This window comes from Carcharhinus amblyrhynchos, chromosome 21 (genome assembly GCF_965287045.1).
Source record: "Carcharhinus amblyrhynchos chromosome 21, sCarAmb.v2.hapA, whole genome shotgun sequence".
Classification (NCBI taxonomy): domain Eukaryota; kingdom Metazoa; phylum Chordata; class Chondrichthyes; order Carcharhiniformes; family Carcharhinidae; genus Carcharhinus; species Carcharhinus amblyrhynchos.
The window spans coordinates 31,146,915-31,164,865 of NC_137344.1; the positions used below are offsets into that span (position 1 = coordinate 31,146,915).

Sequence of the window (17,951 nt, forward strand, 5' to 3'; positions counted from 1 at the left end):
GGCTGCTTTGCAAATGGAAAGAAACAAATAAATAATTGCATTAAGTTGTGATGACTCTTGGGACATTTTACGGTTGTGCGTATGCAAATTACTTTTGGCAGAAGTTGAGGTCTAACCCGCACAGCACACTGGTTAGCACAGCTGCCTCACAGCGCCAATGATCTGGGTTTGATTGCAATCTTGGGTTAGTGTCTGTGTGGAGTTTGCACTTTCTCCCCATGTCTGCGTGGGTTTCTTCCGGGTGCTCCGGTTTCCTCCCACATTCTGAAAGCATTCTGCTGGTTAGGTGCATTGGCCATGCTAAATTCTCCCTCAGTGTACCCGAATAGGATACCGAGTGTGAAGAGTAGGGGATTTTCACAGTAACTTCATTGCAGTTAATTTAGCCTACTTGTGACCCTTTTAAATAAACTTTGGGTACAATTTTCTGATTGTACTCAAAGCACTCTATCTCATGTCATTTTACCAGATGTCATGTCAGTTGTCCAAAGGCAGATCAATGGCTCATTGTCTGTCGAAGCTTGACCCTGAGCTGTTTGTGTGAGGAATTTATCTTTGCCATTCCCTCTTGGGGCAGGGCAAAGAAGCAGATCGTAGGTCTACCTCACCATTCTGAATCACACACTACCATCTTGCTATTGAGCTAACCAACCTCCTTTAGGAATTTAGTGTGCCAGAATCATCAAAGTATCAAAATCATTTTCTACTGTTTAAATTGGATTAATTCAAAATTTGCAAACAACATTTTATGAAATTTCTATTTGTATATGGCACGCTGGCACAGTGGTTAGCACATAATGCCTCACAGCACCATGGACCTGGGTTTGATTCTAGCCTTGGGTGTCTGTGTGGAGTTTGCATGTTCTGCCTGTGTCTGCGTGGGTTTCCTCCGACAGTCCAAACGGGTGCAGATTCAATGGACTTGCCATGCTAAATTGCCCGTTAGTGTCTCCAAGATGTGCAGGTTAAATGAATTAGCCATGGTAAATGCGTAGGGTTGCAGGGATGGGGCAAGGCGGGGTACATAGGCCTATGTAAGATGCTCTGTCAAGAGTCGCTGCAGACTCGATGGGCCAAATGGCCTCCTGAACTGTAGGGATTCTATGTTCTGAGACATGTTTATTCAGAGCCTCTTAAACAAGCAGGAAGATCTGTGTTTACTTGAACTTCATTTTAGGAAACTATTTTACATTTATCTTTTAATGCAAATCTTATTGAAGCATTTTTTTTTCTTTTATTTCCCTTTTAGAATCCATGCTGAGTCGATTTGCTCAACCAATGATCTGGGATTATAATTCCAATATTGACACGCATAACATGAGTAAGTTCATTTGCTTTATTTTCAATCTCCATAAAGTAGTAAGAGCAATTTTAAAATTAACCAAGTATTTCTTGGCTTTTTGTGTCGAGCAACTAAACAGAGTGGCATGCACTCTGCATTTTTAAAGATTGTTATATTTATTTGAGCAGAAGTAGTTCAAAATTTAGAAATTTGTACATTTGAATTCTAAGTTTAAGTGAATTTGATTTGATTTATTATTGTCACATGTATTGGGATACAATGACAAATATTGGCTGGAATTTTACCGCCCTGCCTGCCACAGGAATCGGAACAGCGGAGGGGTGGAGCTTAGAACATAAGAACATAAGAAATAGGAGCAGGAGTAGGCCATCTAGCCCTTCGAGCCTGCCCCGCCATTCAATAAGATCATGGCTGATCTGTCGTGGCTCAGTTCCACATTCCCGCCCTCTCCCCATAACCCTTAATCCCCTCTCTTATCAAAAACCCATCAACCCGCGTCTTAAAAATATTTAGCGAGGCAGCCTCCACCACTTCAACGGGCAGAGAATTCCAGAGATTCACCACCCTTTGAGTGAAGAAGTTCCTCCTCAACTCCGTTCTAAACCGCCCCCCCTTTATCTTGAGGCTGTGCCCCCTAGTCCTACTGTCTTTTTTGAGTGGAAAGAGTCTCTCCACCTCTATCCTATCCATCCCATTCATCATCTTATACATCTCAATGAGATCTCCCCTCATTCTTCTAAACTCCAACGAGTACAAGCCTAGTTTATTCAGCCTCTCCTCATAGCTCAACCCCCTCAACTCCGGTATCAGCCTAGTAAACCTCCTCTGCACTCCCTCCAAGGCCAAAATATCTTGGGAAATAGAAGATCCATTGACTTCGAGCAGGATTCTACGGTTTTGGGATGAGCGAGGCCATAAAATCCCACCCACTCTTTCTTGCGCACTATACAAACAAACCATACCATACATAGGGGAGTAGGAAAGAAGGTGCAGAATGTAGTGCTACAATCACAGCTAGGACGTAGAAAAAGATCAGCTTAATATAGGGTAGGTCCATTCAGAAGTCTAATGGCAACAGGGAAGAAGTTGTTCTTGAGTCAGGGTTACAGTGGTCCCAACAATATGCAAAGGCTGCACAGTGTATGTGACCAATCTAGCCATAGTGTCTACCTCTACGTCTAAGGGGTGGCCATTTATCTGGAGTTTAATCTTGATTGGGAAGACTTTGGATGCTCAATTGGTGCAATTTAACTGACCTCAGACTTTTGTATCTTTTTCCTAATGGAAGAAGGTGGAAGACAGTGTGTCCGGGGTGTATGATTATGCTGACTGCTTTTTTGAGGCAGTGATAAGTGTAGACAGAGTCAATGGATAGGAGGCTGGTTTGTGTAATGGACTGGGCTACATTCACAACCCTCTGTAGTTTCTTACAGTCTTTCAGAGCAGGAACCATACCAAGTTGTGATGCATCTGGAAAGGATGCTTTCTATGGTGCATCTGTAAAAGTTGGTGAGAGTAATGAGTGAATTATTAGCTATTCTGCCAATCAAAATGAGAATACAAAATATGGTAAAGATAAGCTTGGTAAATGGTGTTTATAACTGAACAAAGTCAGGCATCAGGTAAGATAGGACATTCCTTTAATATTATTTCTTGTAAGAATGTGTGTCATGACAATTTATCAAAACAGAGTTCATTTAGGATAGTTAGATTTATTTATGTTTTTTGAATATATTTTATTGTTCATTCGAAAAAAAGCCTTCACAAAGATATTGCCCAGGGTTTTTGCACCAGGATTACAAACCATTTCTACAGCATATTCCCACAATCCGTCTTCTCATAAGCAAACTACAGCAGATGCTGGAATTAAAGCATAAAATGCCAAAAATATTTAGTAGTGTTTTTGGAGAGAAAAACAGAGTTAATGATATCGTCTCTTTTTATCCCATTTATCTGTTTTACTTTCCGTTACAGAATGTTACTCCTTCACTCACTCCCGACTCCACCTCTGTACTTGCCTAAAACCTGTTCCACTTTCAGCCTTTCCCTGTTCTAAAGAAAGGTCATCCATCTGAAATTGTTTTTTTTACCTCTCTATAGATGTAGAACAGGAGGAGGCCATTTGGCCCTTCGAGCCTGCTCTGCCATTCGTCATGATCGTCCAACTCAATAGCCTAATCCTACTCTTTCCCCATCACCTTTGACCTCATTCACCCCAAGTGCTATATTCAGCCATCTCTTGAATACATTCAATGTTTTGGCATCAACGACTTCCTGTGATAATGAATTCCACAGGCTCACCACTCTTTGGGTGAAGGAATGTGTCCTCACCTCCGCCCTAGATGGCCTACCCTGAATCGTCTGACTGTGACCCCTGGTTCTGGACCCCCCCACCATCGGGAACATCCTCCATATTGCAAGACGTGCTGAGTATTTCAAATGTTTTCTGGTTTTACTCCTCTTAGACACTTTTTCACTGTGTGCTTCTAAAATGATTTCACGTTGCTTAATATATTTTAACAGTGCACAGTTATTGAGAACTCATTGGAAGTGTACGCTGGAAACCTCCGCCCTCGCCCACGGTTGGGATTCTCAGGTGCCGCTGCAGTGAATGGAGTTTTGGCTGAGCGCTAAATTCTCCGTTCTCGCTGGCAGCAGAGGTGGGGTAAACGAGATCGGCGAATCCTGCCCGTGGTTTCGGGTGGCACACCTACTGATGACAATTAATTTGTAATTAAGAATGACAGTCGCTCTACAGCATCTGAAATTGATGTCTTTCACACTCCTGTTAATAGGCTGAGAACAGTCTCTGTTGCTTCGCAGTAATATTGACACACAAAGATTTTGATAAGTATTTTCTCCATATGTGCTAAATGATGTGTCAATCTGATTCTGTTCATTTAGTGCTTCTAATACAAAAGTACCAGCGCACTGGATTCTCCCATCTTTGGTTTGCAAGTGCTTTCAAAGGAGCCACGGGGGTGGCTCAGGCTCTAACACCCATTCGCTATCACTTAGCTAATCAGCTGCAGTGGCTGAAGGTAGTGGAAGCTGTGCCAAGGAACTCCATCCAGTTACGTGGGATAGCACTCACTGGTTGGCAAAGGTACGTGAGGAAGGAGAAACATTCAGAAATATGCCATTATTTCTGCATCTTTTCTCTTACTGGTTCATTCGCTTTTTTTTATTCGTTCATGGGACAAGGGCGTCGCTGGCCAGCATTTATTGCCCATCCCAAGTTGCCCTTGAGAAGGTGGTGCTGAGCTGCCTTCTTGAATCGCTGCAATCCATATGCTGTGGGGTTGACCCACAATGCCGTTAGGGAGGGAATTCCAGGAGTTTGACCAAGCGACTGTGAAGGAACAGTTGATATATCTCCAGGTCAGAATGATGAGTGGCTTGGAGGGGAACTTGCAGGTGGTGGGGTTCCCACGTATCTGCTGCCCTTGTTCTTTTTAGATGGAAGGGCTTGTAGGTTTAGAAGGTGCTGCCTAAGGAACTTTAGTGAATTACTACAGTGCATCTTGAAGATAATATACATTGCTGCTACTGAGCGTTGGTGGTGGAGGAAGTGGATGTGGTGCTAATGAAATTAGTGTATTGTTGACCAATAATTACATCATTTAAATTGATTATAGCTTCCCAAATTATATTGGGGACACAATGGGGGCATCCATCCTTGTTCTCCTTCCTGGGTCAGTCCCAGCTGTGGCCACTATTCCCAGTGACCTTTGCAGGGTCTGAAGAGCTGCCAGAGGCGGGATCCTTATCATGAAAGCCTCATCGGCAGGCAAGTAAGGGGCTGGATGGGATTTAACCTCCTTGGGCTTACCAAGTATGGCCACAGCTGTGCTGCCACCAACTGTCCAACTGATGGATGGAGCAATTCAATTCAGCCCTAGCTGTGCCTATGAACTGAAGACCAATAATCTAGGTAGTAATGATGTCAACATTTTATTTGTTTGTTTTGTTTTGCAAGATATGATCATTTCTCCGTTTTGTGTGAACTGCTTCCTGTGGGGATTCCATCCTTGGCAGTCTGTTTGCAAACTCTCAAAAATGGTAAGGTATATTATGTTTGAAGTGCTTAAAGACTTCATTGGTTTTCTGAGCTATGATTATTGTGATGACCTTGGCATTTGATCTACAGTTGTCTTGGGCGCGAGTTGCTTACCAAAGGTAGATTTTCAAATATGGGTCATTGGGAATGAGATGTGCTCCATCTGATTTAATTCCTTGATCTTGGGTACATGCCATTCTTGTAAAGCACTGTTCATGGGTAGCACAGTGGTTAGCAATGCTGCCTCACAGCGACAGGGACCTGGCCTTGGGTCACTGTCTGTGCAGAGTCTGCACGTTCTCCCCGCATTTGCGAGAGTTTCCTCCGGCTGCTCTGGTTTCCTCCCACAGTCTGAAAGATGTGCTGGTTAAACTCATTAGCCATTCTGCATTCTCCTTCAGTGTACCCGAACAGGTGCCACAGAGTGCAGCGACTAGAGGATTTTCACTGTAACTTCGTTGCAGTGTTAATGTGAGTTTATTTGTGGCACTAATAAATAAACCTCAAAATCTTTGGGCTACATTCTCTGTGTTCTGGTCATGGGCTGTGGATCCTTTCTGCTGTATGTTCTTGACATTCAATACACATTTAAATGTGTTACAAGCAACGCCAGTCTTACTAATCGCAAATGTCATTTCTTCTATCGTGGCCACTTTACACATGAAAGTAATTCATACAGAAGTCATCACCATAAACTAGGCATTTATAACTCAGCACTAGTCGGACTTCCTCACCTTCTCCAGTTTTAGGTGGATGGCCTTTATAGCGAGGGGGATAGAGTATAAAAGCAGGGAGGTCTTGCTGCAAGTGTACAGGGTACTGGTGAGGCTGCAGCTGGAGCACTGTGTGCAGTTTTGGTCGCCGCACTTGCAGAAGGATGTATTGGCCTTGGAGGTTGTGCAGAGAAGGTTCACTAGACTGATACCGGAGATCAGGGGGTTAAACTATGAAGAGATTGGAGTTTAGAAGGCTGAGGGAGGATCTTATAGAGTTGTATAAGATAATGAAGGGAATAGATAGGGTAGAGGTAGAGAGATTCTTCTCGCTTAGAAAGGATAGCAGGACTAGAGGGCATAACCTCAAGATAAGTAGCGGGGGGGGCCAGTTTAGATCAGCGTTGAGGAGGAACTTCTTCACTCAAAGGGTGGTGAATCTCTGGAATTCTCTGCCCGTTGAAGTGGTGGAGGCTACCTTGCTGAATATATTTAAGTCACGGGTAGATAGGTTTCTGATGGACAAGGGAATCAAGGGTTATGGGGAGAAAGCGGGAAAGTGGAACTGATCCACTTCAGATCAGCCATGATCTTATTGAATGGCAGGGCAGGCTCGAAGGGCTAGATGGCCTACTGCTGCTCCTATTTCTTGTGTTCTTGTGTTTATGTATTGCAGCAGTGAGGGTGGGAAGTATTTATCATGCGGAAGAGAATGTATTATTAAATTATATCTGAGCAACGATTTAAGTTCCGCAACTTTTCCTTCCTATTAAGTTCTCACATTTCCCTTTGCCTATTTAGTATTGCCGACTTTCACAATAAATTGCAATCAACTACCAATGTTAAACGATATTTACTCCTTTTTAATGAATAACTTCCATTTTAAACAACCTCTCTTCTACCAGAGTCCAGGTTTTCTCTTCCTAGCATAATAAATATACACATGTTCCAATTAAATCCGCTATTTTAGCAGTGCTTTTTAAAGTTTGCTTCGACTCTGCTTGGGAATTCAAACTAAAGCAGATAACTAACGTGCAGACACAAATCCAAAGCTACTGACGTGTTTTAATGTTCCCATTACTAAACTACTTTAAAGAAGTACAAAGGACTTTTCAGTAAAGTGTTAGAAGTTATAAATGATGGTTGCAATTTGCCAGCGAACATAGATGAACGTCTGTGCACAGGTGAATGTTGCAGAAGCTATTTTCCAGTCCGAAAGGAATTTAAAATTCAGACTGTTTACAATGAGTAATGCTGAGCTTATCCCATGATTTCTAACCATTTATTTGGACTTTATCCACACTGTGGGAAGATGCCCCTAAACGTTTGCCTTTAGTTTTAAAGTAACAATTAATTGACAATATTTGGAGTATAATTATTTGAACGAAAAATAAATTGTATTGCTCCAGTCTGAGTGCTGCTACAGAATATAGGTTAATTGGTTATAGGTTAATAGGTTATAGAATATAGGTTAATTTGAATATAGGTTAATTGGGGAAAAAAGTGTAAGGACTGAAAGCCCCTAACAGTCAGCGTCCACACAGTTGATGATCAACCATTTTAATATCCAAACAAATAACATTTGTCATAGCGTTCATAGGGGTGATCTTACCAGCTTGTTGGGTGGATGGTAAACGAGGGTGGTGATTAGCTGGGGGGAGGGTGGGGGGCGCAATGTGCAGGTGAGTGACAACCTCCCAACGCGCTATGTTCTCTTGTGAGTCGTGCAATGGGAGATCCGGGTGCATGTGCAGTCGTACCCTTTAGTAGTCAGCAGCCGGCTTCCCAGCATGAATAGACTCTGTCCACTCCTCCTACTAGTGAAAATCATACCTGACTTATTTTTGTAAATGTCATAAGGTTTGATTTTTTTTTCCACACCAAAAATAATGGATCTGAAACTCTCCGTTTCCGCGCTTCTTCAGCATTTAGAATATTTTTGATGAGATCACGGTATGATGGGCGGCACTGTAGCACTGTGGTTAACACTGCTGCTTCACAGCTCCAGGGACCTGGGTTCGATTCCAGGCTTGGGTCACTGTCTGAGTGGAGTTGCACATTCTCCTTGTGTCTGTGTGGGTTTCCTCCAGATGCTCCGGTTTCCTCCCACAGTCCAAAGATGTGCAGGTTAGGTTGACTGGCTGTGCTAATATTGTCCTTAGTGTCCTGAGATGCATAGGTTTGAGGGATTAGTGAATAAATATGTAGGGATGTGGGGGTACGGCCTGGGTGGGATTGTGTTGGTGTGGACTCGATGGGCCGAATGGCCTCTTTCTGTACTGTAGGGTTTCTATGATTATGTCGTATATCACATTCTCTCCTATCCAGAAGCAGGGTTGTTTGATTTTTGTGAACCGTTTTAAAGTTATCAAGTATGGGAGGAATATAGTATATAAGTACACTTATGAGCTTGAGCCCCAAATGAAGTCCATGCAGAACTAGAACCAATTATGGACAAAATTAAAAATTCTCTGCTTTTGCTTTTGAGTGGATATACATGGAGGTTTTTTGATATAACCTAATTGTTCGATTAAAATGAGCTTTAGGAGAATCCAATATTTGTGGAATAAAGGCAGAACTCAAATTTCAAAGTTTTAGGACAAGAATTGTTGTTACTCTGGCTTTTAATAAATGACATTTTCCATGTTTCCAATTAGGTAGGTTCTCTGAAAAGGAAGAGAACTTTGTGAAAAGCTGTCTTGGATTCAAAGCATTCAAGATTAACTCTGTAAGGTAACTGGTGAATAGATTTCATTGGGATATTATCTGCCTTCTTGCATTTCAAATGCACAAAAAAAATCTGAAATATTAAATTGTTAGAGGAAACTACGATTCATTGATGCTCTATCTGAATTTCTTCCACTTTGTGTTGCCAATTAAATCCGCAAGAGTTTATTGTTGCTCTGGTCTGTTTGGATTTGTTTGTGTTCAGGCATCTGTTATAGGAATGACATGTAAGAAAATGCACGCAATGGCCTCTCTTCTTTGCAAACAGAAGGCACATGCCCACACGTTGCACCTTTTTCATTAAGCAAAAGCATAGAGAGAACAGAGATTTCCTGGTTCACTCCTCAGGGAATTGCCTTGACCAGAGTTGACCTATCCGGTTTTAATTTGAACAGATCTGGGCAGTTAACTGTCCCATGCTACGTTCCCCACGGCAATGCTTCCACCAATCAGCACTCTCTCATGCAATATAAATTGTTGTTTTCCCATTACTGTTGATAATTTCTTATGAGCTGTGTTGATGAGTGCAAGGCAAAAAGTTTTGATGGCCTGTCTCTTTCTTCAGCACAGCTCAAGTTCAGAACTATCATGCATCTAAAGATGTCTGGATGCATTGTGGGAGGAAACCTACTCAGACACGGGGAGAACATGCAGACTCTGCACAGATAGTGACCCAAGCTGGGAATCAAACCTGGAATGAGGCAGCGGTGTTAACCATTTATGCCACTGCGTTGCCCACTAGGATTGAACCAGCAACTAGAGTGGCCCGTACCAGGCAGTCAGCCTAGCTGATTTCCCAGGTTAGAGTGGGCAAGGGTTGAAGGTTCCTCCTTAACGGGTTCCCTGGGATCATCAGAGGACCCTCCCACAAGGTGTACTATTCCTTGGCTGCCCTCCCCTCCCTCCATGGCCCTTTATATACCTGCCTTAACCCCCAGGAATTTGCAAACAAGCACAGTGCTCCTCCAGCGCTGAAACAGTACCAGCATGCCACCAGGAACACTGACCCTTCCACTACTGGAGAGCTAACAGCCTCTGATGGGCTGACAGCTCTCTGAGATGGGGCGTCTTGTACCACTTCAAATTACTAATGGCCAGTCAGCCATTAAACTTCTGCAGAACAGCTGTTCTTCTCCCACCCACCCCCGCACTGACCTTTTAGCCAGGGGCTGCAGGGACCATTCATGCTGCAAGAAACTCAGCCGAAAATATAAAGGACGTTTAACGCTGCAATTTACCCATGAACAAAGATACAATAATAGCTTTCACTCCAATGAAGTTGATCGATTTCTTTAAGCATTTTTATAACTGACCGCCTCGCAATAACTGAACATTAAACTGTCAAAATCTTTGGCAATTATCTTGCTACATCATGTCAATAAAATGTAATGTTAAATAAAATCATAAAATGAGGACAAGTTTATTGGAAAAAATTAGAGCTTGGAGAAAATGAGATGACAGTTAAAAGGTTAAATTAAGTGGAAGGTAATGTATTTCTTTTTCAGCAGTGAAGATGCTGGCAGTTTTCCAGGCAGTGATGTATTCAACCGTGTAACTCAGATCATCACCCTTCAGAAGTCTGTTGATAAACTCCTCGAAGAAAACATGTAAGAGCTGCACCTCTTTTGATTGTTTTGTTAAATTTCATACATGTTGGCAGTTAACACACTGACAGAAAAAGTGCAAAGTGTTCAATCATAAAATCCCAACAGTGCAGAAGCAGGCCATTTGGCCCATCGAGCCAGCACCGACTCTCTCCAATACACTATCTCACCCAAATCCGTAACCCAATGTGTTTACGATACTACTCCTCCTAAACTATACATCTAGGGACACTAAGGGGCAATTTAGAATGGCCGATCCACCCGACGTGCACATCTTTTGAATTCTATTTCCCTGGACACTTTAAGGCTTGGGCTTTCAGGCCTGTTTGAAGAGTTGGAACTTCTATCCCTGTCATAGAATCCCTACAGTGCAGAAGAAGGTCATTCAGCCCATCGAGTCTGCACCAACCACAATCCCACCCAGGCCCATGCCCCATAACTTCATGTATTTACCCAAACTAGTCCCCCTGACACTATGGGGCAATTTAGCATGGCCAATCCACCCAACCCATACATCTTTGTCCCTAACCCAAACCAGGTTCCTGGCCTAGGGTTTGTGTGTTTACAAAAGATGGGGCCTGAAACCTCTCCTGATGCATTGCATCAGACTTGTGGCGGTAGGTATCAGGAAAACATAACCATCAAGTTGCCTTAAGAATCTGCCATTTTTTTTTAAAGAAAAGAAATGTCGAAAGCTGTTCCCACAGTTTAGGTGCAGCATCACTCCAAGGGCAATTCTCACAGATCCTGCTTGCAAAGTTGTTCCCAAGGTCTCCTCTGACTGACCGTGCAGTAGTGGAGGCCGGAGTCTGAACGATGACCCAACTGCTGAGCATTCAGTCTGGATAAGCCATATGAAATACAGCAGAATACAGCATTTAATTACGTGTACCCATCCGCGTCTGACAAGTGCAAAATCTGGCCTATGTATTTGTGATGACGGTTTGTGCTCATCCAAGTGATGTGTGACAGCAAAAAGATGCAACATATTTGTGACACTAAAATAAACATGTTGATACATAACGTGAAATTCCCCTTTCTGCTGGTTCAATGAAAGCTTGAACCTATTTAAAGCTCCTGTTACTTTGCTCAACAATGCAATGCCATCTTTACATACATGGTAGTCTTTTATATTTTCCAATTGGCATTATTTTAACACAGAAATTAACCTACTTAAGAGTATTAACTACAGTGAGAAATCCTGTTCTTTTTATTTCTGCAGTTCTTTCCACTTCATTTCACAATTTGCTTTTGAAAACTTAATGTTATGATGATATGATGTTATGTTATGGTTATAGGCCTTATTGTTATACCCTAAAATATGAATTGCAGAGCTACAATGGTTAGCACTGCTGTCACACAGCACCAGGGACCCAGGTTCAATTCCCTTGGATGGCTGTATATGTGGAGTTTGCACACTCTGCCCGTGTCTGCGTGGGTTTCCTCCAGGTGCTCCGGTTTCCTCTCTCAATCCAAAGATGTACGGGTTAGGTGGATTGGCCATGGCAAATTGCCCCTTTGTGTTAGAGGGATTAGCAGGGTAAAATACGTGGGGCTGAAGGGATAGGGCCAGGGTGAGATTGTTGTTGATGCAAGTTCGATGGGCTGATTGGTCATCTTCTGCACTGTAGGGATTCTATTTAATAATGTAACTTTAATAATGACTTCAGCATGGCCTATATTTTGTGTAATGTTAAGTTTATTGCTTTCATTAATCACCAATTACCAAGCATTTACCTTACCAAACATTATCGCTGAGCTAGAAGGCAGACGTTGCAAATAGTATACACAATTTAAGGCACATATTCATCATTGGACAATTTCAGCCATTTTATCTTGATATCAGTTGGTAACAATTTGAAAAATTGTGACACCAGTGAACAGGGAAATAATACCCAGATATTACCAATAGCCAGCAGGATTAAGGAAAATCCCAAGGTTTTATATATAATATAGAAAGAGCAAGATGGTAGCCAGGGAGAGGGTTGGCCCACTCAACGACGGGATGGAATCTGTGCATGGAACCAGAGGAAATGGGTGAAGTATTAAATTAGTACTTTGCATCAGTTTTCACCAAAGAAAAGGACTTGGTGGATGATGAAACTGGGAAAGGGTGTGTAGATAGTTTGAGATCAAAAAGGTGGTGGTATTGGGGTTCTTGAGAAACATTAAGGTAGACAAGTCCCCAGGGCCTGATGTGATATATCCCAAAATACTAAGAGAGGCAAGGCTGGAAATTGCGGGGCCTTGAGAGAAATTTTTGTATCCTTACTGGCTACAGGGGAGATTCCAGATTGGAGAATAGTCAATCTTTAGGAAGGGTAGCAAGAATAACCCAGGCCAGTGAGCTTTATGTCAACGATAGGGAAATTATTGCAGAGGATTCTGTGAGACAGGATTTACTCCCACTTGGAAAGGACATGGAGGCTTTGGAGAGGACACAGAAAAAATTAACTAGGATGTTGCCTGGAATGGAGGACATTAGCTATGAGGAGAGGTTGGAGAAACTTGGTTTGTTCTCACTGGAACAACAGAGGTTGAAGAGCGACCTGATAGACGTCTACAAGATTCTGAGCGACATGCACAGAATGGATAGTCAGAAGCTTTTTCTCGGGGTGGAAGAGTCACTTACTACAGGGCATAGGTTTTAGGTGCGAGGGGCAAGGTTTAAAGGAGATGTACAAGGCAAGTTTTTTTTTTACACAGAAGGTGGTGGGTGCTGGGGGAAGTAGTGGAAGCAGATACTCTTAAACAAACACATGAATAGGACGGGAATAAAGGGATACGATTGTTGGAAGGGTAGAGGGTTTTAGTTCAGTCGGAGAGCATGGTCGGTGCAGGCTTGGAGGGCCAAAGGGCCTGTTCCTGTGCTGTAATTTTCTTTCTTCTTTGGATGTGCTTCAATGGGACCTCTATCAGTGGGAATGCATCTGAGCAGAACTGAAGGAATGCTACATTGTCTTTTGGATCAGACACTGAGCTGAGGCCCCCTGGGCCTGTTTAGATGAATGTAAAATCTCCTGAACTACTTGAAGATATAGTGGACCAGATCAGGTCTGCTGGTAACATTTAACCCTCATGCCTTGCCTAATGCCAGCAACAGATTATCCAGTCATTTAGCTCATTTCTATTTGTGGAAACCGCTTTGCACAATACAGCTACCACTGCGGTCCAGTGAACAATGATGACAACGCATCAAAAATACCTCATTGTCTATGAAACACTCTGAAGCCGCTTTACAATGTGAACATGGTGTAAAATTGACAGTTCTTTTGTTTTAGAAAATGTAATACTGCGGTGAAACTTAATAGAACATACAAAATACTTTTCAATCTTTTCACTTCTTCCTAATTAGGTACATAAAAGGATGGTTCAGTAACTACCACAGAAAAAAGAAGTTTGTTCACCCAATTATGCTTCGACATTTTGAAGGAGCGGTCAGAAGGTACGTTGACACTATATTTGTATCATCTATATGCACCAAAAATCTTGAAATATTGACTATTTAGACTAGATCTAAAATGAATTGTCTACATGATATTAAGACGATTACTATGATGGAGTAATAATGGCTAACGACCCTCTTTCAGTGCTCACGTAAACTGGGAGCGCGTCGTGTTTGAGTTGAGTACGGCACTGGAAAAAATCTACTATCCAGATACTGTGGAAGAGTGGAAAGAAGAACACGTCAACCCAACCTTGACAAGGTTGCAACACTTTGTACAAGATATGGACAAAGCTTTGGCATCGGGGACTTAAAATAAAAACACAACTAAATGAAGTGTTTTTTAACAACGTAATGCTGAAGTGTTTAATTTGAAAGCATGACCTTGCTAATTTACGATAGCTTCAATCAAGGTAAATCCAGCCACATGGTAATTTAATGTGTGTGTGTGAGAGAGATTTAGCATGAATTAAGGGCGAGGCATTTAGTTCATCAAGCCCAATCCATCCAAACATATTGGTCAAAATCTTCCTTGCTCGTGGCTGGTGCCACTAACAGTAGTTTTGGCTGGATGCTAAATTTTCCTCGTCATGGGTCCCACCACGGATGAGATTGGAGAATCCCACCCACTGTGTTCAGTTTACTCTGGCTATTTCATCTCCTATGGTGGGAGTTCCTACATAAGGCGAGAGGCTGGAGATACAGAAGTGTCCAGAGGGGCAGTTTTTTCACAGACGGTGGTGAGTGTCTGGAATAAGCTGCCAGAGGTAGTAGTAGAGGCATTTTATCTTTTAAAAAGTGTTTACCCATTTTACCCGTGTAACTGTCTACAGTGGGATATGGGCCAAATGCAGGCAATTGGGACAAGCTTAGGTATTTTGTTAAAAAAGGGCAGCAAGGACAAGTTGGCCAAAGGGCCTGTTTCCATGCTGTAAACCTCTATGACTCTATAATGGTTAATACCACGATCACTGCCACTCCACAATTTGATTCTGATACAGCAGCATTGCTCCCAGTATCACAGACTGTTGTGTGTGTGTGTGTGGAGCAAATTGGTTGTCTCAAAGAATATTTTTAAAAAAAGCAGTAGTGGTCCATTTGGCCTTTCAAACATGCTCCACCATTCCATGCAAATGGTGGAGGCACAGTGGTTAGCACTGCTATGTCACAGCACCAGGGACCCAGGTTCAATTCCTGGCTTGGGTCACTATGTGTTGGTTTCCTCTGGATATGCAAAGCAAAATGTTAATGTTAAAAACCAAATGTGAATGAATAAATTGGTTGAATGCAACTTTTTGGTCTAAATAGTTTCCTTACATTTCCATCACCTGCCTCAACAATGAAATTCTATTTCATCACCGCAAATCATTGTCATCTGAAGGGTAATCATTTTCAGCAGTACAAATTATTTTGCACAAGTACAGTAATTCAAATATTGAGATATCTGAAAAGTTTGTATGTGTGAAAATGACAGATAAAAGATCAGAGAAACTTTCTGGGATTTTAAAGTTATAGCAGTATGGAGTCGATATGCCTAGAACGCATTTGGTGATAGTCGGGGATACTAAATATACACTTAACCTTCGTGCATTATCATTTATTCCTGTACTGTCAAAAACCTAATTTATTATTCTTGATGTATATTTCCAGTATTGTCCCATCTTTCATTAAGTCATTTCTGTATGTTAGATTTTTTTTGAAGCTTATTTACTAGTATCACAAATCAGTTTATCTTAACACTGCAATGAAGCTACTGTGAAAATCCCCGAGTCGCTATGCTGTGGCGCCTATTCAGGTACGCTGAGGGAAAATGTAGCATGGGCAACACCTAAACAGCACATCTTTTGGACTGGGGGTGGAGGGGAACCAGTGCACCCAGAGGAAACCCATGCAGACATGAGGAGAACGTGCAAACTCCACACAGACAGTGACCCAAGTGGGGAACCAAACCCAGGTCCTATTTTATTGCCAAATACACATGACAACAATGGCAACATGGCTGCTGGGAGGAACACAAGAAATGTTTTTCCTAGAATAAGACATCTGGACTCTGCTCCAAAGTCATACAGAGCAGTTTTGGAACCTGGCATGCAAGATGCCACAAATGTATACCCTTGTCTCCAACCTGTTTTCCACCACAATGTATTTTGTATTTGTTGGCTTATATGGGTGATATTGCTGAGGCTGCCATTGTTGCCCTAGGAAGTCAGTGCTCCTGATGGAACCATCTCAAACCACTGCAGTCCTTATGATTGTTGGTGTTGAGGAGGCAATTCCAGGATTCTAAATTCTCAAATTGATTTCATGCACACAGTTTCTAAAACTGGAATCTCATCTAGGCTTGAAAAATGGTGTCATTAAACGTAATTTGTTCTAAATGACAATTGTAATTGGCTTGTCATTTGAATTATATGCAGGCAAACAAGCCTGATTCTGAAGATGAATAGTGATTGATGGATGCAGAGTAAAAGGTACAGATTAAGCTGTGCAGCCACTATTCTGCACTATGTTAACCTACATATCAATATGATGTGGAAATGCTGGCGTTGGACTGGGATGAGCACAGTAACAGGTCTCACAACTCCAGGTTGAAGTTCAACAGATTTATTTGGAATCACAAGCTTTCAGAGCACTGCTGCTTCCTCAGATGAGTGGAGTAGCGCTCTGAAAGCTTGTGATTCCAAATAAACCTGTTGGACTTTAACCTGCTGTTGAGACTTCTTATTGTACATCTAGATTACGTAATTATGTTGGATTATTGCTTTAAATGAACAATCTTTCATGTCATCATAAATTGGGAATCAAGATGAAATATAATATTTAGTCAGTTAATTGTGGGAAATGCTTAACTGGTCCCACCGAAAGGGAGCGGAGAGGAAAAAGAATGGGAGAAGGACTGGGAATTGTGCATGGAGATGGATGAGATAAAGAGTGGGATGGGGACACAATGTTGGCCACTGACAACACAAGCTTCCATAAAATGGAATTTAGTACCCCACACATTGATTTCAGTACATATTGGCCACAATTCTCTGGCCATTCACACCCTGCTGCCACTGTCAGTGAGAACAGAAAACTTGGCAATCAGCCAAAACTTCATTCCCAACTGCAGGCAAGGTGGAGAATCCAGCCCATATACTGAAATCGGTGTTATTTTATAGCAAAGCACTTGGTAAATAGTGGCAGCAGCAAATGGAGTCAGCATGGATTTACAAAAGGGAAATCATGCTCAACAAATCTACTGAAACACTTGAAAGACAACTAGATGAGAGGGAGCCAGTGGATGTGGTTTATTTGGCCTTTCAGAAGGCTTTCAGCAAAGTCCCACATAAGAGATTAGCATGTAAAATTAAAACACAGGATTGGGGGGTAGTATATTGTGATGGATAGTAAACCGCTTGGCAGACAGAAAACAACGAGTAGGAATAAATGAGTCATTTACCAAATGCAGTGCAGGGATTGGTGCTAAGACCCCAGCAATTCACAATATAAATGATTCAAATGAGGGAACCAAATGTAATTTCACCAAATGTAATTTCTCCAAATTTGCAGATAACAAAGCTGACTGGGAGAGTGAGTGGCAGAGATGCTCCAATATGATTTGGACAAACTGAGCAAGTGGGCAAATGCAGTATAATGTAGATAAATGTGAGGTTATCCATTTTGGTAACAAAAATAGGAAGAAAGATTACCTGAATGGCTACAAATTAAGAGAAGAGAACGTGCAACAAGACCCGAGTGTCCTCACTGAAGATAAGCATGCAAGTGCCGCAGGTGGTAAAGAAGGAAAATGGTATGTTGGCCTTCATAATGAGAGGATTTAAGAACAGAAGCAGGGATGTCTTGCAATTATACTAGACCTAGGTGAGGCCATACTAAAAATAGTATGTGCAGTTATGGTCACCTCAGCTGAGGAAGGATATTCTTGTTACAGAGGGAGTGCCAATTAATTCCTGGAATGGCAGGGCTGATGCATGAGGAACAATTGAGTTGGTTAGGATTATATTTCCTGATGTTTAGAAGAATGTTTTTGGTGGGGGGGGAAGGTGGGCAATCTCACAGAAACCTATAAAATTCAAACAAGACTAGATAGATACAA

General features: G+C 42.0%; 1 protein-coding gene across 3 annotated transcripts in view; it reads left to right on the plus strand.

Annotated features, from left to right (window-relative positions):
- LOC145356315 (hexosaminidase D-like) overlaps positions 1-15,143 on the plus strand; it is a 31,244-nt gene extending 16,101 nt beyond the window's left edge. For 2 of the 3 annotated variants that reach the window (XM_080208920.1, XM_080208922.1), the window contains 7 exons: positions 1,250-1,321; positions 4,208-4,409; positions 5,283-5,365; positions 8,734-8,809; positions 10,309-10,410; positions 13,763-13,852; positions 13,998-15,143. In XM_080208920.1, coding sequence (XP_080065046.1) covers positions 1,250-1,321; positions 4,208-4,409; positions 5,283-5,365; positions 8,734-8,809; positions 10,309-10,410; positions 13,763-13,852; positions 13,998-14,166 — 794 coding nt within the window. In that variant the 3' untranslated portion in view covers positions 14,167-15,143. The remainder of the gene's footprint in view (positions 1-1,249; positions 1,322-4,207; positions 4,410-5,282; positions 5,366-8,733; positions 8,810-10,308; positions 10,411-13,762; positions 13,853-13,997) is intronic. The other variant, XM_080208921.1, reaches the window with a different exon arrangement.
- Positions 15,144-17,951: the final 2,808 nt, after the last annotated feature.